Here is a 22928-nt window from a genome sequence, read left to right on the forward strand (position 1 = left end):
ACGTGGGGAGGGAGGGTGAGCAGGTAGAGCCACATCCCAAAACAGAGACGCTCGCAGCCATTGTGTGCCTCCTAAGGGCGCTGCCCTGGTTTGCCTCTGAACAGGTTCCCAAGCAGTCAGCTACAAAACGGGGACGCTGCACACGCCTCCCCTCCTGAGCAGGTCTCCGGGGAGTGGTGGTGGGTGGGGGAGAGCTAAGTGGCTGCAGGTGTGCGCGGGTGGGGAGGGGCGAGTTTCTTCCTTTACACTCCCGGGGTGGTGTGTGTGTGGCAGGGTCTTCTCGGTAAAATTGGGGCAGGAATCTAGTTTCTTGCTCTCTCCCGGCGATCATCATGACTGCGTCTCTTGACTACCTGGTGATCTTGTTCGGGACGACTGCTGGTGCTCAGGGGGCTAAGCTGGGATCCGATGAGAAAGAGCTGGTCCAGCTGCTGTGGAAAGTGGTGGATCTGGCCCGCAAGAAGGTATTTCTCTGAGTAGTCCCCAAAGAGGGAAGGGAAGGGGGGGCTGCTGGCAGGGATTGCCCGTGCGCGTTCCGCTGGGGGCTCCCTGCGGGGGGATTTAACCAGCTGCCAAGTTAGGGCTGGTGTCTGCCCGCGTTGAGAAGGCGCCGCCTGGGCTAGGAGCGCAGACGGAGTTAGGCGGCAGCCCAGCCCACCCCGCTGTGATAGGGGTTGTGTTCAAGCAAACAGCCTCCACCGAGCCCCGTGGCGCGCCCGCCCACATAGGCTTTTTCCCCGGGTCTCCAGCCCCCGGGGCAGCCGCCCTACACGCCACAGGGCGCGGGGAGGAGTGCAAAGCCCTGCTTCCCACAAGTCCTGCAGGGGGGGGTTCTCCCTGGGCGCTTGCTCGCCAAGGCGGGAGCAGAGGGCGCTGACCTCTTTCTCCCCCCGGAGGCGGGAAGCCTGCATGAAGTGCTGGTCAGACCGGAGCACCTGGACCTGACCGAGGAATGCAAAGAAACAACCAAGCTGGAGGTGGAGAGCCTGGCGCGAGCCCCGCAGCTGGAACAAGCCCTGCAACAGGTGAACCCCCTTCTGCTTTCAATGGGGCTTCTCAAACCCCTCTTCAGGGAGTCAAGCCTCCCAGAGACACGCTTCCACTGCAAAGGGTGTGCGAATAGCCCGCGGGCTCCCCGCTCCCCCAGGACAGACAAACTCACGGGGGGAGGGGATGGGATAGGGTGACCAGATGGCAAGAGTAAATATCAAGACACACGGGGGACGGGGATAGCCATGGGGGAGGGAGGTACACGGCCCCCAGTTCTAGTCCCTGCTTTAAGCTATGGGTCGGGAGGGCACTGCTCTGGCTCTAGCCTCGGCCCCCCATGGACTCCACCCCTGCTTCATGGGCTCCAGCGGCCCCCACCTCCATGGGCTTTGTGTCCCCCCCCGTGCTGTCCACCCGGTGGCCCCCCCCATTTTCACTGCTCCGGACCCCTTCATTCATGGGCTCCAGTGGCCTCCCTACAGGGCTCCCCCATTGTGAGGCCAGCAGAGCTGGCTGGGGTTCCTTCTAGGAGCTGTCCATCCTTCCGAGCAGTCAGGGAGTGTGTGTGAGGCAATCATGGCATCCAGTGAGTGATGGTTTTGTTTGGCTTCTCTCTCTGCCTCCTGCCATGGCCGGACCCCAGTGTAGCTCCTGCTCTTGACAGTCTCTGATACCTGCTATCTGCGGGGCCCCGCCTGCCTCCCCAGAGCCGAACTGCATGGGACCTGTGCAGAAGCGTGGCTGGTCTTACTCAGTGTGGGGAGCTTGGCTGGGCCCCTCTAGACAAGTGGGTCCTGAGGGAGCCTGGCCGGGGCAGGCCCTGCGCATTGCTCCCAAGGGTAGGGTTGCCAATTTTCTAATCCCACAAAATTAAACACTCTAGCCTATAGGCACAGACTCCGAGGGTGCTCCGGGGCTGGAGCACCCACGGGGAAAAATTGGTGGGTGCTCTGTACCCACCGACAGCCAAGCTCCCTGCCCCGCCCCAGCTCATCTCTCGGCTGCAGCATCCCCCCTTCTCCTCCCAGTGCTTGCGCGTGAAACAAGCTGTGGGAGTGAAGGGGGAGGAGTGGGAATGTGGCGCACTCAGGGGAGGAGGTAGGGAAGAGGTGGGGCCGTGGCGGAGATTTGGGGAAGGAGTCTAATAGGGGCAGGGAGGGGGTGGAGTTGGGGCAGAGACTTTGGGGAAGGGGTTGGAATGGGGGCAGGGCAGGGGGGTTGAGCACCCACTGGTGCCAAGAGAAGTTGGCGACTATGCCCTAGCCCCGCCCCTGCCCTGAGGGTCCCCCCCTCCACTCACTACATCTCCTCCCCCCCTCCCCCCGATTGCTCGCTTTCCCTCACTCTCAATCACTTTCACTGGGTTGGGGCAAGGGGTTGGGGTGTGGGAGGGGGTGAGGGCTATGGCTGGGGGGTGCAGGTTCTGGGGTGGGGCTGGGGATGAGGGTTTGGTGTCCAGGAGGAGGCTTCAGGCTGAGGGGTGGGGCTGAGAGATTCGGAGTGCTGGATGAGGCTGCGGATTGAGGCAGGGGGTTGGGGTGCAGGAGGAGGTATGGGATCTGGGGTGGGGCCAGGGATGAGGTGTTCAGGATGCGGGAGGGGGCTCTGGGCTAGGGTCAGGGAGTTGGGGTGCATGCTCCTGCTGGGGATGCAGGCTCTGGGATGGGTCTGGAGATGAGGGGTTTTGGGTGCAGGAGGGTGCTCCAGGCTGGGATCGAGGGGTTCAGAGGGTGGGAGGGGGATCAGGGGGTGGAGGGTGAGGGCTCTGGCTGCGGGTGCAGGCTCTGTGGTGGGGCCATGGATGAGAGGTTCAGGATGTTGGAGGGGGCTGCCGGTTGAGGCAGGGGGTATTGGCTCTGGGCTGGGGGTGCAGGCTCTGGGGTTGGGCTGGGGATGAGGGGTTTGGGGTGCAGGAGGGGTCTCTGGGATTGGGGGGGGAGCAGGGATGGGGTAGGGTGCGGGCTTACCTCGGGCAGCTCCCAGTCAGTAGCACAGCGGGGTTAAGGCAGGCTCCCTGTCTATCTCAGCTCCATGCTGTGCCCTGGAAACAGCCAGCAGGTCCGTCTCCTAGGCAGGAGGGCCAGGAGGCTCCTCGCCTGCAGGCACAGCCTGCCCCCCGCTCCCATTGGCTGTGGTTTCCAGCCAATGGGAGTGCGGAGCCAGTGCTCAGGGTGGGAATAGCGCACAGAGCCCCGTTACCCCCACACACACACACCCCGCCTAGGAGCCAGACCTGCTGGCTGCTTTTGGGGCGCAGCACAGTGCCAGGACAAGTAGGGACTAGCCTGCCTTAGCCCTGCAGCACCAGCGACCAGACTTTTAACAGCCCAGTTGGTGGTGCTGACCGGAGCTGTCAGGGTCCCTTTTCAACTGGGCGTTCTGGTTGAAAACTGGACACCTGGCAACCCTACCCAAGGGACCGGAGTGATTTCCTGCCCTAGCATCAGCCCTGATGCTGCTGGCTCAGACCATCACCTCACCTCCCAGGGGCAGGGCATGGGGGTGTGAGTGTCTGGTAGATCTGTGTGTATGTTGGGGGCTGGGCAGTGGAGGAGGTTTGTGTGTTTTGGGATGCTAGGCAGTGAGGGGGCCTCTTGGGGCGGGGGGTGCTGAGTAGTGGGGGGCTGTGTGGAGCACTGTGTAGTTGTGGTGGGGTGGGGCTGTGTGGAAGGGCACTAGGTAGTGTGGGAGGGGGAGATCTGTGTGTGTTAGGGCAGTTGTGTGGGGTGCTGGACAGTTGTGGTGGGGCTGGGCAAGGGTGGTGGTGTGCAGAGAACTGTGCAGTTGTGGGGCAAGGATGCTGGGCATAGCCAGTCTAGGGGGTGTTGGGTGGGAGGGCTGTGTGGCATGGCATGGGCCCGCCCCCAATGGGAAGGGTCACGCTGGCAGTACAGGGCCAGGCAGACCAATGTGCGTCTGGCCATGCCATGTATGCCCCATTACCTCTGGCCACCCCCCTTCCCCCATGCCTGCCACTCGCCTCCTCACCTGAGGGCTGGGGGAGGAGGTGCGGGGGCAGGGCCTAGGAGGCGCTTACCTCGGGTGGCTCCCAGGAAGTAGGCCTCAGGTCCCTCCAGCTCCTAGGGTCAGGGATGGCCAGGGGGGCTCTGCCCGCCCCCACAGGCCCCACCCCTGCAGCTCCCATTGCCTGCAGTTCCTGGCCAATAGGAGTTGCAGAGCTGGCACTCATGGTGGATGCAGCATGCGGAGACCTCCCTGGCCATCCCTCCACCTAGTGGCCGCAGGGTCCTGCCGGCTGCTTCCTGGAGCCAGATAGGGAGCCTGCCAGCTAGGTTGACCAGTCCAGCCCTGCGCCAAATATTGGGACAAATGCATCCTGATTTTATTGGGACATCTGGTCTCCCTAGGGTGGGATACTTGAACATCTCTTTCTGTAGGGGCAGGGAAGGCTTCTCTCTCTAAGTTTATTGCAGATGGTCTAGCTGGGAAGACAAATATGGGAGGAGGAAATGGGCTGGGGCATGGGGTTGGAGTCGCAGCCTCTGGAAAGCTGAAGAAGGCTCTTCTTGCTAGGGCCATGTGGGTGCCCGGTGGCTGATGAGCATGTTGGGAGAGGCCGGCACCTCTAGGAGCCTCCTGGGATCCCCTGAACCTGCCCTATTCTCTTCCCATTTTGGATTGGGGTAGCAAAGGTTAAGTTCAGAGTGACCCAACTGATGCTCTCCCTGTGCCCTTTCATTGAAGATCATTGGGTTTTAGTTCTCTCTTTGAATTTCTTTATTAAATTTACTGAAACTTTTTTTCTTCTCTGCATGTGAGTTGGGGTAGAGACAGGCTCCAGCGTTACCAATCATATCTCCACAAAGCTCTGTTCCTCTTTCCTAATAACCAGGAGGTTCCATTACTCATTGCTGCAGTGCGGCTCACCATACAGTGAAGAGCTGCACCTCATTAACTTCCCCCAACTTTCAGCCCCTGCCAGGAGCTTTAGTCTGAAGAGTTTAGCAGAAATTTTCAAACTAGGGTGCTTAAAGCTAGGCTTGTGATGCCCTATTGAGGTACCTACATACTTTGGGATGACTTTCAAGCGTGTTGGGCATGTGTAGTCCCCGTTAACTCTAATCGGATTTGTGATGGCTCTGCAGCTTTGAATATTAGCCCATAGTATTTAGGTTCCTAAATAAAGCATAGGAATGTGCCCTGATTCCTATTAAGAGCATTATATAGAACTGAACGTTTACCTTTTCATGTTCAACAAGTTGTAATGATCTGAAACTTACACTGACTTTTTCATAACAAAGTGTAGCAGTTCATAATTGTGTACTATGTCTATTTTTTTTCAACTTTCAGTTTAACCAGTCTGTGAGCAATGAACTGAATATTGGTGTAGGTACTTCCTTCTGTCTCTGTACTGATGGACAGCTTCACATCAGACAGCTTCTGCATCCTGAGGCTTCCAAAAAGGTAAGGTGGTTGCACTCATTAGACGTTCCTTAAGACTGATCTACTGTGGTGGTGTTTGGGTTTTAATGCAGAATTGATCAGCTTCTTTTTGCTTTATGATGCCCAATATGAGTCTACTTCAGCATAGTCATAACAGAGAAATTTCTCATCCATCAGTAAGCTTATTAGACTCTTTGGGCTTGTCTATACTAGGGAATTTTCCAGTTTATAATGATATAGTTAAACTGCTGTGGTTATACCAGTATAATTCTTCATGTGGATGCTCTTATTTCAGTTTAATAAGGCCTTTTTCTGGTTTAGTTTATCAGCTTTGGAAGTGGCTTAAGCTAAAACAGAAAAAGGTCCCCTGTACTGGAAGAAGTATGTTCACATTGGGAGTCCTATTGGTTTAACTACAGCAGTTTAAATTCACACTCTACTCTATACCGGTATTTCCCATGTACAAAACCCTTAGGTTGCTATAATGGGTTAATACAGGAACTAATTTGTAGGACTTGTCAATTATTTTGTGAAAAATTTACGATTTTAACATTGCTGTTGTACATACTGTTTTGAAACTTTGAAAGCTGACAGATCTAAAAATAAGTGTTCAGCCTTTATGTAATATTCAGCTTGCACTCTGATAATGGTACTTGCCTGTATTTGTAAAGAGCCAAACGCTGGTCTGAGAGCATGTGTCTCTTCATCATCTGCATCAAATTTTCTATAATTTGATGATGTATTTCCAAAATTACCAATCACTAATAGACTTGCAAGTCCCTATCTGACTTCTCTATTGCTAATAGAATTGCAGTTGTGTAGACGGACCTCAGTTAAAACATGGTTGTCCCTGCCGTGCAATCAAGCACAGTTCTGTGTTTCAGTACCATTAGGAACTAACAATATTCTAAGAATCATGCTACAGATTTATTCCAGTTTTCTGTTTTCACTGATGTTTTTGAACCATGCATTTCATTCTCTTCTGTGTCTTGTTTCTTTAAATGGTTGAAAGCATGATGCTAGTAAAACAGTAAATCTTACTGCTAATATCAAACTGTGATATCAGATTATTTATTAATGTAATACTTGCTGCTACTATTTGGTATTTATCACTCAAAAAAAGTCAGTTTAACAAACGGAGAATGCTCCTGTATTATGAATCACTTCATACTATCTGATGTGTTCTAAACATGAAAAAATAAACTATATTTTAATAACTATACCTTTCTCTCCATATGATAGAATTATTTCTCTAACTGCTATACAATTTACCTATTTTATGCAGTTTATCCTCCATGCAATTAGATTAAGTACATAATAAAAAAAATACAGAATCTTTGAAAATTGATTTTTGTCATCTTAGTTTGTAAGATTTTTAGGGGGGACTAACACTTTTCTATGTACTTGTACAGTGTCTAGAACAATAGGACTTCAGTGCTGGCCAGGGTCTTCGGTTGCTATTTCAACACAAATAGCTGGTAATTTGAAATCTGCTCTGCGCTGATTATAGATTAAACCAAACAGACAACTACAGAATGTCACTGGCATTTCTTCAAAAAGAAGAACAGGAGTACTTGTGGCACCTTAGAGACTAACAAATTTATTAGAGTATAAGCTTTCGTGGACTACAGCCCACTTCTTCGGATGCATATAGAATGGAACATATATTGAGGAGATATATATATACACATNAAAATGTTGAGATTAAAACCTAAGTGTAAACTAAAACCAAGACTTGGAAAATCATTAGCTGTTTTTGTGTGCCTCAGTTTTGGATGTCCAATATGAACTACTTCAACAGGCCCTGACTTTGAGTGGTGGTTATGACATAGGCAGGTTCAGTTTATACTTAATCATTAAGAATAGAGTTTGGGGGGGACAGGGGACTGAAGTGTCATGAAACCACAACTGGGAAATACCGAAGGTTGACTATTTGCATAAGAGTTTGCAGGGGCGGGGTGACACTTATGAAATAAAAGTTCAGTTTTTCCATTTTAAAATAAGAGAGCCAGAGTAGCAGTTTTAAAAATATGTTGCAAATAAAGGAGAAAAGAACCTGTAGTTCATAACTTCTATAATAGAGAAAAATGCAGCTACTCTGGCTGTAGAGCTGATACTAGGTATAAGCACACTAAACACATAAGCACACTAAACAATTGCTTACAGACCCAAGCAGGTCAAAGGGGCCCACTATTCACTTTTTATTATGCATTTGGGGGGTGGGGGGGAACGACCCATAATATTCCTGCTTAGGGCCCACAGTGAGCTAGTACTGACTTTGTCTGGCTGTAGCAGTCAAGTACACGTAGATAATAAGTCATTGTGTGGGGCTCTTCCTGCCCTCCCCTGCTGGTGCGGTTGGTACAAGAAAATTACGTTCTAACATCTGTGCTGATCTTGCACTTAAATGCAAAATTTCTGAAAATAGTGATAGATGGAATTTCCAACATAATAACTATCAATACTCTAAAGTCAAAACCCAACTTCTTAGAGTATAAAATCCTTCCAACAGCACCCCACCCCCCTCCCCGTGCGCACACACACATACATACACCCTCTCATCCCAATACACAGTACCCCATTAAATTGTGGATGCAAGGATCTTGTTTTGCTGACTTTTGGAAAAGAAGCATTACTTCATGAACAGCTGAACTAAACATGGAAGCTTATGGCTGTAGGAGATACTGACTTTTCAGCCAGATACAAATAAGGACTTTTACGTGTGGACACCATTCCATGGTCATTAACTCAAGACATTTCCTCTTCCAAAACTTAATAGCTTTCAATGAACTTAAAAAAAAAAAAAAAAAAAAAAAAAATCTTACAAGGAAATTCCTAAATATACATCATCTCCCCCAACTCAGTACCTGGCCCAATCCACTTGTGTTCTGCCTGTTACTAATCAATCCCCTCTAGGATGACTTCAGACTTTCCCAACCTCTAAGAAATCTGCCTTTTTTTTTTTTTAATCAATCCAATGTATTTTAAAAAAAAAAGTGTTTCCTCTTTCCTCCAAATATGAAATTCCTCCATACCCCAAAATAAAATAAACATTTTGCCTGCTGTAAAAGGAGTGGCAATAATCAGTTATGCACCAGCGACTGGTTTCAGGAATCTGACTTCCTCTTTCGGGCCACCCCCATTGTTAACCTTGATAGAATCACACAATTAGGAAAAAGAGTTAGACTTTAAAACATGAACTTTTATATGTATTAAAAATATGTTGTAGGTTACTTTTAGAGGTTATCCTGCATTCATTTTCTTTCTCTTTGTGCAGTTGGGTTCATGGTATTAAGGGAGCCTGCCTTTATACCATAGAATGAAGAATTATTCAAACTCTTAAATAGTTTTGTTTATGTGGCATACCTAGTGATAGGGTATAATGGCTTTTATTGGCACTTATGTGAGATTAGCTGTATACACTCACGCTTGGCTTTGTTGCTCATTAGTAATGCATCCATAATAAGCACATGCTGACAAAACCTTTACACCACATCATGCTATAATTTGTCTGTTTTACAAAATAGCCAAAACAACTATTTGAAGTGTGATTATACTCTGCAAATAGAATCTGAGACTTCCCTTAATTGAATATGCTGTCTATAAAATTAAAACGTCTTCTGAAAGTTTGATTGGGCTCTGTAAAGCGAGCTGTGACCCCTCTAGTTTGATAGGGCCAACTAATGAAAATTGGAACCAAGAACTGTTAAGTGTGGTGTTGTAATAGTATCTATTTGCTCTCCCACAGTTATATTGAATCCACAGCATTAGTAATATCAATAAAAAGCAGCAATAACCTTTCTTTTGTCAGTAAAGGAAGCAAATATCCCTGACTATACCATGGGAACAGACTTATTGAGTAAGAAAGATTCATAACAATATTTAAGTCACTGAGAGACGAGCCTTGTAAAAATATGTGCTATAATGTACTCAGGTGAATGTGGCTATTTTTACTTGAAAACTAGTTGTAAAATGTGACAACTCAAGAGAACATAGACTGGATTCACCTTAGTTTACAGTCACTATCATGTCCTCTTACAGAATATCTTATTGCCTGAATGCTTCTACTCCTTTTTTGACTTGCGGAAAGAGTTCAAGAAATGTTGCCCTGACTCATCTGATGTTGACAAACTGGATGTTGCTGCCATGACAGAATGTATCCTTTTTTAAAAATCATAACTTGAATTATAATGGCAGCCTAGTACTTCTAGAAACACAGCCCAGGAACATAGGAGTGTTCATAATGCTTGTTTAGGAATGATATAATTTAGTAAACAATATTGAGTCATTAAGGGGTTTTCTACTAAATATGCTTCTGTTTCTGGTAGCTATGCAAAAATTTGTGGTACCTTGCAAAAGCTTTGAACAGTCTATAGGAGACTTTGAAACTCTTCTTTACCTCTGAATTTTGCCATATTAACAATCACTGCCTTAGTGTCTTGTTTAATGTCAAGTTTTGATAAACCTTGACTCCTAATTACTAAAACACTTGAAAGGAAACACGGAGATAAAATTTGCATGTTAACGGAGTGCATTTAAAATACTTCCAATTTTCATAGCATTTTTTCAGCCTTGTTTGGCAGATATTAGATCATGGATGTTGTGGGAGCACATTTTAACTTCTGGAACATTTATTTCTGAAGCAATTATGGTATTCAACCTTTGAATAGTACATGGGGTTGCTTTTAATACCTGAGATATCCAGACACCTGATGCTTCATGTAAACTCTGCACAGTATACCCTCTAACATGCAACTAGACTAGGAATCCTGTCTCTTCACTGTCTTCTCTCCTTCTCTAGTATGGAGAGGGCATACAATGGCTAAAAAAGCTTTCAGAAACTGTTCAAGTAGCCAGTAACCCAGTTAAATATGGATCTTAAAATCTTTGCTGCATTATTCTCAGTCTGCACTGGAGACAATCCATAGCAACTGAAACTGACCTCCAGAAATGTCCTCTGGCTAGACTCTTCCTCGCACCTCCCTGGTGGCTAGTGTTGTCTCTTACTTCTGCACACATCCCTGTTTTGTAACTCAGAAGTAGAAAACACTTGGCTCCTCTAATGGCACTACCAAAGGGAGCCTGCAAAGGCTGACTGGCCAGGAGGGATATGAATTTAAAATACTTTTCTCAGTTTTCAAAGCTAAAACAAATATTGGTGAGAAACAGTTGATTAGGTTACACTCCATATGTAAACACACCTGTTGTACATGTACAGTGATTACCATTAAAGCTGGCATCTGCCACACAGTGACTTCTGAGATAGTACAGCCTAAATAAAAATAGGAAATAACTGCAGTTTTTTTACACGTGACTATGTAGCAACCGTGCATAAAGTGGTGGTTGTGTCAATGTTTTAACTGTGGAATCCAAAGCTTGAAAGTAGCTTCAGATGTCAGAACAGTGTAACTAACTTTTCCACTAAGGGAGATGTGCCTTATTTATCTCACTACCCTAAAACACGTGTGTAAATTTGTTAATATACAGTATCTCCTCCATTTATTAGGTTCTCCTACACAGTCCAGGAGTAGGGGGTAATGGTATCTTTTTACTACTGTTGTCTGCAAACATGCAAGGAACTTCTTAGAAAACATAAGAAAACTCCCAGCTTCAAAGAGCTTACTTCATATAACTTCAAAGTGTATCTGTTGCAGCATCCCTGAACAATAAACTATTTGTGTTTTGTACAAAGCACTTGAAAGAGACTGCACTGGTGAGAGATGTTTTATCCATCCAATGGGAAGTGAGGTCTGATGTACCTCTTTCCTCTTCTCTCTGGGTAGCAGAGATTCTGACCAACCGCAGGAGGGTCAAATGTTCAGTTTCCCAAATAGTATAGTACTGGCCAAGACACAAGGGCATTCTTGGTATTGGGAGGGCAATGATGTATCTTACATTAAGAATTTGACCAGAAGATTTTCATGGCCATTGGCCTCTAAACGTCACTTAGACCCACTCTGAGCAGGGTTGGATGGCATGGTGCTTACAACTCTAGTGACTTCCTGAAGCTTAGTTTAGGACTATATGTATACCGCATGCTGCTGTTATGTGCAGATATGCTACACACCCCCTAGCAAGGGTATAAATAGCAGTGTAGATGGTGAGGCACTTAAGCAAATAAAGACACATCAGAACCTTAGGGTTTATACTCTACATGCCCAAGCAGTGCATCCTCATCTACACTACTGTTTTTAGCAGTATAGTGTCCCACTGCTGGAGCCTTCCCCACCACAGTGAATGGCTCTGGCAGGGGTGAAGCAGTGAAGAAAAGTTCCAGTAATGGGAAGCTGCTGGAGCCTTTCCCTGCTGTCCCTGCACCGGAGCCTTTCTCCAGTGCTGCATGTAGCTACACCACAGTGCAGGTGCAGCCCGCTTTTCACTGCCGCATGTAGTTACACATACCCTACATGCCACTGCCAGTGTAGACAAGGCCTATATTGTAGCTCCCATTGCTTCTACAACCAATGGAGCTTCAACAAAACACCATATTGTAGAGCTCAGTTCTGAACTGGATAGACTAGTTAATTGAACACCTCTCTGAAAACATATAATTTCAGTGATTTGTTTTGTTTGTGGCTTTTTGTTGTCTTTCTGGTTCCTGATTATTTGACTGATTTGTAGGTCTGTTTACCTTGGTGACTTCTCATTGTAAACCTGTTCTGTTTATGTGAAATGGCTAAAATATTCACTGTCTCTTCTACATGTGCTTAATTTGATTGGATAATGGATTTTGTTCTCATGGTAGGCTTTCTGTTTTTTGTTGGTTGGTTCATGTGGCTTCTTAATTACTGTTACAGAGTGGCTTGTTTCATAGACTTTTTGTCATAGAATTTTTGTCAGGCTGGGATAGTATTTCTATGTTCTTAAAATAGTGGTAGAAACTGGTAAAAATGTCTAGCAGATGATCGTTTCCTGATGTTGGGGAAAGCACTGTATAAGTGGCTTGCTTACTTATGACACCAATATCATTAATTGGTGGGCTGTAACGATGTGCAAAATATTTGCAGTAAACTGTTCACATTACTGACTTAAACAGTCCCATTTCACTGGAAAAAAATTAGTACATTTGGCGCTTTACTACAAAATTCTCTCATATTTGAAATAAAGGTAGGCAGACTCTGAATGAAAGGTAACTCAAACTAAAAATAGGCATTTAAGGGAAAAGCCAGACCTGCGGAGTATGAAGTCACTTGAAAGGAAACTTAAAAAAATTGCAGACTTGCGCAGAATTTCTGCAGTCCCTCTGCTCTTAAAGCAACCAAGTATCTTCCATTTGGTAAGTGGAGAGGGCATGAGGTCTGAATCTAACGTGAAGCAGTGGAACTTCGTGTAAGTCAAATTCTCCGTTGCCCTGTACCTTGTATGCTGACTGCAGAATAGGGAGGCAGTATGGGCTAATGGATAAACAACTTGCTTGGGCCTCAGGAGACCTGGCTTGTAATCCTGATTCTGCCACTGGCCTGATGAGTGACACTGAGTAAGTTATTTTGCCTTTCTGTGCCTCAATTTCCCCATCTGTAAAATGAGGATAATTCTTCTTTGAGAAGAGATTTGACATCTGTGGAACAAAAAAAAGTATAAAGGTGAAGTATTATTACTATATAAAATGCTACCAAATCAGAATGATACCTTTATGTATTCATTCTCACTAGTGTAAGTGACTGTACAAGGTGCAGGATCATGGACAATGTAGCCTTGTGTGTGAGAGGCCTGTATTGCACATGTGTGTATTCATTGTCTCTTTTTGACTAACCATAAGTAGTCATCTTGCACAGAATGTTAAATAACAGTATGTTATGTTTGATCATGTATCTTGTGCAGGGGAGGCAACCTCATGTAAAAAGAGTACAGAGTTATTAAACTGAATTAATAATTGGGTACCTTATTTTGCTTTTAGAAAGGGTTTATAATCAATTTCATCAGCTAAAACTACCACAGTCTATGGTAAGAAAGGGATTCCAGTTTCAAGAATTCCACTCCATTCTGTGAAAGCACTCTGCTTTCTCCCTCCGCTCCTCCAGTGGAAATCATAAGTAGTTTTTTTATTTGTTTGTTTTAAAGACTGCTGGGATGCTAAGGAAGGGAAATAGTGCTCTAAAAGGTGCCACCTCTAATTTAGGGAATTGAGGAAGAAAGAACTGATGCTACCTAACTAAGAATCTTCTCTCTGAGGTCTCCTCTGCTATCTTTATTATGGAATCAAGCAGTATTTTTACTGTTTGAGTTTGTGGCAAACCTTGTTTTCTTGGCATGACCTAACAGTGAAAGTAATGTGACAGTAACAAGAAAATCAACTCTCCAGAAAAGTCATTGGAGAAACAAGTACATTCCTGCTAAGAAAGGAGTTGTGGTTATTCAGGAAATTATGTTCAACTCTTATGCAAATATTCAGAAGGCCAGGGAGTGTTCATTTTGCACCTCTGTATCTCCCTAATTCACAGCACTTCTTGATTTACAGAACTTGCTAAGCCAGTTTTCACTGTTGTGAATGCCTTTGGGGTGGAATGAATAAAGCTTGCATGACTATTCCTAGATCAACTCCAGAAGACTCATCCTCCTTTCCCTCAAGATCAGGCGTGCAGAAGCCATTAAATGGCAAGTAAACAGAGGATATAATTGGAGCGAGACTAGCTGTCTTTCTTCTTTCTGGGCTTAGTGGGAGGCAGACTGTCTTAATGAGGAATATATATTGAAGGATAAACTGTCTAATCCCCTGAAGAAAGTACTCCTGTTCTGTTGTTGTTGCTCTGTTGTGAATCTGTGTGTGTGTGTGTGTGTGTGTGTGTGTGTGTGTGTGTGTGTATAAAATACTCTTTTTATTTAATGAAACATAAATTGGAACATGCTGAACAGAATCTGGATAGTAAAGTGGCAAAAGTAGTCTCTCTCTATCAGGAAGCCTGTAAAAAGCTTTACATGGGACACAACTATAACTCAGCGCTCAGAAAGGTTTTCATCTTAACTTAATCCCCTCACCCATGTAAATTATCTATTATTCATATTTATTGTTGTGGTGCCTAGGGATCACCCAGGATTAGGGCCCCATAGTGCTAGTCAGTCTTACTTTCATTTGGCTTAAAATGTTAGATGTCCAAGTCTAGATTGGTGATCCAATTAATTGGTGACAGGTGACATGGAATGGACAGCAGAGACTGTGCCAACTGAAATAATTTTGGGGTCCTGTGCACTATGGGAATGGAGTCGGGGGGGAGGGAGGGCACCTGAGTGGAGTTGTGACCTGGTATGTGGAGTCAGTGCCACTCAGGTTTGGCCTGGCTGCCCCCTCTGAGGGAGGGAGCAGCTGGGCCAAATTTGAGGGAGTGGTGGTGTGACCTAGTGTGCAGAGTTGCAGCTCCTCCCATTTCTCCCCCTCCCCCTCTCAGTGATTGGTGGGGCCCCTGTGCTAGTGCCCAGAGAGAACATTGGGTAACCTGGGCCTGGGCAGATGTACCTCTAGAAAATGATTGTGTGAGAGACATTGGTGAGGCATTTCATAGTTGGATGTCTGTTTCTGCAGTCATAGATAGGGTCTGTCACTGTTCATGGAGAAGGTCTGTACATCTGCCATATGATATGCGGGAGAGGTTCAAAGTGGACCATGTTTCTGTGGAAGTGAAAAGGGAGGTGTTTTGGGGGAGGGTTGGTTTTTTTTTTTTTGGTTTTGTTTTTTTTGGGTCACGGGCATCCCTCCACCTTGCTTGCCATTAGTTTTTGGGGAAACCCTACATCTTCAGGCTCTTGCACTGCAAGCCAAAAAGGTTTTCTGGAAGTCAAGTTGGAATCTCGGTATATTATTTAGGTCTTTGTGTATTGAAAGATCCTTGTTCCCTCAAATATAATGGCTTTTCTGAACTATCATGCTGAGACAATTTTGGGTGAGTGGATACGTGCCAGGATTGAAAGCCATGGTGGATAAGCTAAATGAAAAGGGAAGGGAGAAAGAAAGGGAATGGGAGGAGGGAGGCCATATGGGGCAAGTGTGGAGTGAAACTGAGGGAGGGCGGTGGTAGGGAAAGAAACTATCTGTACAAATGGGCCTAAGGTAGAGTGATTGAAGTGACTCTCCCTCAGAGCTACAGAAGGAGTTGATGATAGAGCAGAGCAGTAAAATTCAGGAGTTCTTGGCTCCCAGTCTTGTACTTACACAATACAACACCTATCTTTTGCCTCTCACTCTAGTTGGAATATAAATGTACTTATGCTTGGGTTGTAAACACATCCTGTATCTACACAGGTATTCGTAGGATTTAATTATTTTGGACTTCTTTCCTTGGCTACACTTGCAAGTTACAGTGCTGTAAAATCTCCCCCAGCGCTGTGACTCACTCCTCGTCCACACTGGCAGGGCACTTACAGTGCTGTATCTCCCAGGGTACACCGCTGCAGGTACTCTACATCTCCGAGAGGAATAACAGCTGCAGCGGAGTGGCTACAACTCACAGGTGTGAGTGTAAACCAGGGGTAGGCAACCTATGGCACGCGTGCCAAAGGCGGCACGCAAGCTGATTTTCAGTGGCACTCACACTGCCTGGGTCCGGGGGACTTTGCATTTTAATTTAATTTTAAATGGCGCTTCTTAAACATTTTAAAAACCTTATTTACTTTACATATAACAATAGTTTAGTTATATATTATAGACTTCTAGAAAGAGACCTTCTAAAAACGTTAAAATGTATGACTGGCACGTGACCTTAAATCAGAGTGAATAAATGAAGACTCGGCACACCACTTCTGAAAGGTTGCCGACCCCTGGTGTAAACGCTTGCAATGCTGTACTAATCACCTTGTCAAGTGGCCAATCCTCTCCATTGTTGTGACCAGCTGCAGGAATGCGGAAGTACCGGTTTCAAAGCTAGTACCACAGAGAAAAGCAAACAGATTGCAGCTTGCTTTGAGTGAGTGAACGAATGAGCAGGGGGCCGGGAGTTCGGAACTTGCAAAATAGAGAGCTGACATGCTCCAAAAAGCACTTTCTCTCCCCACACTCCCTGTCACAATCCACCCCTCTCACTCCCCGCCTCCGTTTTGAAAAGCACGTTGCAGCCACATGAATGCTAGGACAGCTGCCCATAATGCACTGCTCCCAACACAGCTGGAAATGTTACAAGTGTGGCCACACCACTGTTCTGGCAGCTGTCAGTGTGAACAGACTGCAGCGCTTTTCCCTACTCAGCTTCACGAAGACAGGTTTACCTCAAAGCGCTGTACAGCTGCAAGTGTAGCCAAGGCCCACAGTGAGAAGTCTTAAAACTTTCTTTAAACATCCGCTTTCTCTTCTCTACTATGGAAATAGACTATTTCTGTATAACAGTCTGAGAGAATTCACGACATGAAATTATACTTTTTGACTTATTCTTTATTTAAAAAAAAATTACTGTTTACAAAGTCTTCCCCTCAAAACATTAAAAAAACTTTTTCTAAAGTAAAACAAAACAATGCTTGGAAATCACTGCTACATGCAAACAGTCATACACGCTTTGCTGACTACATCAGAATCTGTTTTTATCCAGAGCAAGTTTTTGTTTTTGTTTCTTATGTGCACAGTGATCCATTTCTCTCTTACCCAGGGTTGTAAAAAAACTGCTCTCAGGTAAAAAGCAGCAAAAATGAGTGATCCCAATTACTCCCACTAATGTTGACCACCTTTTTCTCTCAACTCCTCTTAATACAGTACTTGGTCCTGCTAGTGAAGGCAGGGGGCTGGACTCGATGACCTTTCAAGGTCCCTTCCAGTTCTAGGAGATAGGATATCTTCTCTTTCCCCCCCCCCCCCGCACTTGCTTACATTTTTACTCTCCCCCAGTCTGTGGGGGTCAGGGATGGGGGGGCTTGCTTTGTTCACACTTTAAGTGGAAATAATTGGTGATTTTTTTTTCCCCCTTTCTCTGTTTGAGGAGGGATGGTAGTATAGATAGGAAACAATCCTGAAGTTAGGCCCATTACTACTAGGTAATGGTATGTGGCATGAAGTGAGGTGAGGAATTCTAGAATAAAGAAATAAATATTGGCGATAACTCTCTTAAACTGATTTAAAAAAAAAAAAGAGCCTTCCCCAAATAATATAATAAATTGGACAGTTGGATAGAAAAAAGTCTAGAAAAATATGTTGAATAGCACTAGCTTGAAAAAAGTGAGTATATTCAATGAGAATATTAGTTAAAAATTGAATGAAAAATACTCTTCATGAGTGTGGGTTTTTTATATTTCTATTTTAACAAATTTCAGTTTCTTTCAAGTTGTAGTGGTCAAGGCCTTGCTTAATCAGAGCCATAACTTCAACTGATGTGGAGATATTGAAATGTCTTGTATATTGTTTTGTATCTCTGATTGTAAATCTGACTATGGACAAGCAACAAAAAACACTCTTAATAGAGTTAAGCCCTGTATTTCTGTGCCAGCTCCACAGCACTTCCTAAGGGATTGTCTTCACTGCAGAGTTTACTCGAGTTGTAACCTGAGTGTTGTCCCTTACTCAAGTCCCATCTGCACACACAAACCCTTAATGCAAGTGTGGTGATACAGGCCTTGGCTACACTTGGGGATCAAGTGTAGTTGCGCCGGCAGCGCTGCGAGAGCTGTCTCGCAGCGCTGCAAGTACTCCACCTCTCAGAGGGGAATAGCTTGCAGCGCTGCGAGCGAGCGTGCAGCGCTGCAGGCGCTGATTACACTGGCGCTTTACAGCACTGCACTCGCTGCGCTCGGAGGGGTGCGTTTTCACACTGTACAGCGCCAGTGTAGCCAAGGCCACGGTTACACCTCCTGGTGGATCAGCCACCCCGAGTTAAGCTAAAATCTGAGTGAGCACAACTCAATTGCTAACACAATCACGCTGCAGCTGAAGTGTTATTTGCAGGAGACTTTCTGTAGGATCACCACATTCCCAAACAAAGGTATTGATGCTAACAGAAGCTTTTTTTCCATTAATATAGCTGCACCTACACCTGCGATTATATCAGCATAGCTATGTCATTTAGGGGTGTGTTTTACTTTTTGTTTTTGTTTCACATTCCTGACGTATGTAAGTGTAGACCTAGCTGCCTCTTACCTGAGATAAGCTAATTTGAAAGGCATTCTCTTGAGTTAATTCTGCAGTGAAGACATAGCCTAATCCGTTTCTGGTACCTCTCTTGAATGTCTGTGCCTTCCTTTAGATCAGTGGCGCTCAACTCTCCAGACTGCTGTACCTCTTTCAGGAGTCTGATTTCTCTTGCCTACCCCTAAGTTACACCTCACTTAAAAACTACTTGCTCACAAAATCAGACCTAAAAATATAAAAGTGTGTCAGCATGCTATTACTGGAAAAATTGCTTACTTTCTCATTTTAACATATAATTATAAAATAAATAATTGTAATATAATATTGTACTTACATTTCAGTGCATAGCATATAGAGCAGTATAAACAAGTAATTGTATGAAATTTTAGTTTGTACTGACTTTGCTAGTGCTTTTTATGTAGCCTGTTGTTGTAAAACCACGCAAATAACTAGATGAGTTTGATGTACCGCCTGGAAGACTTCTGTGTAACCCCAGGGGTACCCCTGGTTGAGAACCACTGCTTTAGATAAGGGATACATTTTTCCTGTATCCTATAAAGCTAAAAATATTGGAAGAATTTCCTAAAGAGCTTTACATAAAGCATCATAACTAGCTTTCAAAAGTGGGACTGAAGCAAGACCACTTTTCCCCAACTCTTTCTAAAAATCCTTACCCAACAGGATGAAATTTGATCCATTTTAAAGAACTTTGGAGTCTGATGTAATGAAGAAAAATAACATGACCATGTGAACATGGTGGTATTTGCCACTCAAACTTAAACCAGTCTCCGAAGACGGAAAGGTAGATAGTAAATCCACTAGATATCAATCCAAAACAAACCATTTCTGCTAGTTTCTTCCATCCAGAGGGTTTTATCTTCACCTTTCCCTTTCCATTCTTTCCAAATGGAAGGAGGAGTTAGGGTAGTCAGTGTTTTACCAGGATGATGTGCCATTAACAATTAGCCTTGCTATACTTCAGTATTGGGTTAGCAATCTTTTTATTTATTTATTTATTTAATTTTGTGCAAGTAGGTAAAATTGGAGAAGGTGCCATTTCTAAAGTTTCTGAATTGTATCCAAGTAGGAAGTGATATGCTAGTTCCAAGGAGTGGAGTAAATTGTGAGAGGTGCCATGTAATCTATATTAGGAAGTACTAAGCAACCTCTTTTCGTTTTTATGAGCTTCTAGTCATTGTTTTAATTTGCCTTTTACTTTCCCACAGAAAGAAAGGTTTTAATCCATGTGGAGCATTTATGGTGGGGGTACAATTACTATGGTGAGATTTAAGAGATGACTCCAATCTATTCTGAATGCAAGAAGGTCTTTGACTTTCATTAAATTCTGTCAAATAACTTACACTTTTTATGGAAGCTCTTTTAGCATCTCTGCTGTGCTGTCACCAAATGCTTCCTAAAATGACCTTGTATTCTGGTAGGTGACAGTGGTTGGGGGAGGGTGTTTGAACTGTGAAGATAACTAAATCATGAACAAGAACACAGATTTATTATTTTAAGTGTAAATTGACTGTCAGGGATACCATGGAAAGCTTGTTGGCCCATGTATGGGGTGGGGAATTCTCTGTTCAATTATAAATTCATTTACTCAATGACTGTTGACTTAACTTCAATTTACAGATTTAAATCTTGAAAAGAGCAGTCCAGCATGGTGTTTTGGAGCATCTCAAGTGGAAGATATGGGCAATATTATTTTAACACTAATTTCTGAAGTATACAGTAAGCAACAGTAGTAAACTTGGGTTTAGCTTTTTACTTTATTTCTCCAGAATGTTGGGGAGAGAAATAATTTCTGCCGTGTTTTGTAGATCACAGATTTGCAGATCCAGAAAGAGTGAACTATAAATTTGAAAGTGGTACCTGGTAAGTGGAGTGAGTGTGTGTGTGGGTGTTTTTACAGCTAAGGCATAAGTACAAAACCTGACCTACACTTAAAATTTCTGTACTTGGCTACACTTGCAAGTGGTCTTTGTATTTTTTAATGTGTCTTCTATTTTGCTGGGAAGCTGCTTTTAAAAAAAAAAATAGGTTGCTTAACTGAGATGAGGGGTTATAAAACAGAACTATATGCTGAGTATCCTATGCTGGACTTGCATGGTATTGGTTAAGAGCTGCTACTATCTCCAGAATTGTGGTGTTAATTATTATTGATGATGGTGAACACACTATCCTATTAAACAAAGATAAATAAGTTCTTGTTAACCCTATTGACTTTGGCTTTGTTTCAAGTGATAGGGGAAAAAATATTTGCTCAATGTAACAATGGCATGCAAATGTATCTTCATGTGTCCAAGACAGTATGAAAAGCAATGTAGAATTTTTCTAATAAATTATAAATATTAGTGTCTTTTTAAATATGTTTAGAAATGACAGCACAGTTTATGCAATTGCAGTGGTACCAATTATGATGCAAACTTCTTAATCTCACTCATCTCTTTTTAGCATATAAGATTCTTCTCAATGGTATTGCTAAATGCTTTCTAAGCAGTGCCTGCAACAGACATTAGTGTCAGAATTGGTCTTACTTAGAATCTTCATGAATGATCTCGAAGGAGGAGTAAACAGTGTGGTCATAATAATCACAGATGCTACTGGTATTTGCAGCTCTTTCTAGCTCAGTAAAGCAAGGGAAATACTATGATCTAAAAAGATCATAAATATTGGCAGAAAATAATGAGATTCATCCGGTAAAATCTATTTAAGAGGAGGGAGAAATCTGGACTGTAACAATGAAATCTGGGAATGAGAGTAGGCAGCAAGTTAGATAGGAGTTTGCAATGGAATACAAGAGTGAAAGAACAACAAAGAGTCCTGTAGCATCTTAAAGACTAACAGATTTATTTGGGCATAAGCTTTAATGGGTAAAAAACCCACTTCTTGCATTTAAAGAAGTGAGTTTTTACCCACGAAAGCTTATACCCAAATAAATCTGTTAGTCTTTAAGGTGCCACCGGACTCCTTGTTGTTTTTTGTGGATACAGACTAACATGGCTACCCCCTAATGCTTGAAGAGTGAAAGAGTTAATGCAATGTTGAGCAATCTGTATAGAGGCATATTCTTAGAAGGGTTAAGCATTTGATATTCTGAAATATCAGAAACTTTGTGCTCTTCCTGTAGACTCCTGCTCATCTTTTAGTCTGTAAGATAGAATTTCCTCTGTATTCTGGTAGGTGACAGTGGTTGGGGGAGGGTGTTTGATGGAATTTCCACTGTACACGTCAACTTTAAATGAGTCCAGTAAATGGTTGAAATGGACTCCAGAGATCAAAACAGTCTATTCACAAAATCAAAATTCTATCTGAGAGTCTATAAAATGCATCTGCCTTGATTGCTGCTGTGTAACACTTGACTCAAATAGTTGCTTGGATGTGATGCACAGGAGTGTTAGTGAGTAACAGAGCTTTATTGCTGGGTCCCAGTCACCTGACATGGGCCAGGGTTTCAAAAAGTTAAATTAACACCCTGTTGCATGATTCAGATGAGTATCCTCTTAACTCAATAGATACCAGAGTTATTGACTTGCGGCTGTAACTTCTATAGGATCACCTTCCTATAAATATTATGTTCTTTACATCAGGGGGAGATGGGGTGAGAGAGAGAAGAGTGACCATGTTCAGGAGGCTAATTTCCCATAATGAAACATCTCACCAAAGCTAAACTACATGATGCAATTCCCAAGCTAGCAGCACAACTGTCCACGACTCCTCCAGGAAGCTAAATAAGAGCCATGGCAACTGGATTTTTTTGTCATATCCAGTCAAATATGTAGAGCACAATTGATGGACTTTATATTCTGTACATTCACTGCTGTAGAATTTGCTGCAAAATCAGCCCTTTGCTGCAGAACTGTGCTCTAGTAAAATAACCTTTCTTTTAACTGTACTTTCTAGTCGGTTTGATTATGAGCCAAACTTCCCAACATGAACAGCATGTAAACAATGCAGTGCTGCCTGCCTTAAAGGTGGGAGGACAATAGGGCTACCATATGTCCGGATTTCCCCGGACATGTCTGGCTTTTCGGTCTATAAATAGCTGTTCGGGGGGGATTTTTAAAAATCTAAAAATGTCTGGGATTTTCCCCCCGGTCCGCTATTTATAGACAGAAAAGCAGCGGCCAAGCGCCGCTGGGCACCCAAAGCCCCTTCCCGGCTCCCCCATCCCCTGCAGCCTTACCACGCTGTCCGGCCCTGCAGCTGTCTTTCCCCCACCTCCCCTCCCCTGAACGCTCCGCCCACCTGCTCCTCCCCCTCCCCTGCTTCCCACGAATCAAATCTTCGCGGGAAGTCTGAAAAGAAGCAGGGGCAAGCAGGAGGCAGCAGCAGGTAAGCTGGGGTGGGGGGGCGCGAGGAGGAGAGCTCTGGGGAGGCGCGGCCCTGGCTGAGCAGCTCCCTCTGGCCCGGGCTGAGCAGCGGCCCGATTCCTGGGCTCTTTAAAGCCGGTCCTGGTCAGGGGACGGTGGGGGGGGGGGGGGGGGGGGGG

General features: G+C 44.5%; 1 protein-coding gene across 1 annotated transcript in view; it reads left to right on the forward strand.

The window, feature by feature from the left end:
- Positions 1 to 261: 261 nt before the first annotated feature.
- The window catches only part of ESRP1 (epithelial splicing regulatory protein 1), a 70403-nt gene continuing 47736 nt past the window's right edge, over positions 262 to 22928 (forward strand). Inside the window, exons 1-6 of the mRNA XM_034763301.1 lie at positions 262 to 464; positions 897 to 1025; positions 5302 to 5415; positions 9436 to 9550; positions 20069 to 20167; positions 20257 to 20311. Coding sequence (XP_034619192.1) covers positions 333 to 464; positions 897 to 1025; positions 5302 to 5415; positions 9436 to 9550; positions 20069 to 20167; positions 20257 to 20311 — 644 coding nt within the window. The 5' untranslated portion in view covers positions 262 to 332. The remainder of the gene's footprint in view (positions 465 to 896; positions 1026 to 5301; positions 5416 to 9435; positions 9551 to 20068; positions 20168 to 20256; positions 20312 to 22928) is intronic.

Source organism: Trachemys scripta, chromosome 2 (assembly GCF_013100865.1).
Source record: "Trachemys scripta elegans isolate TJP31775 chromosome 2, CAS_Tse_1.0, whole genome shotgun sequence".
Taxonomy (NCBI): Eukaryota; Metazoa; Chordata; order Testudines; family Emydidae; genus Trachemys; species Trachemys scripta.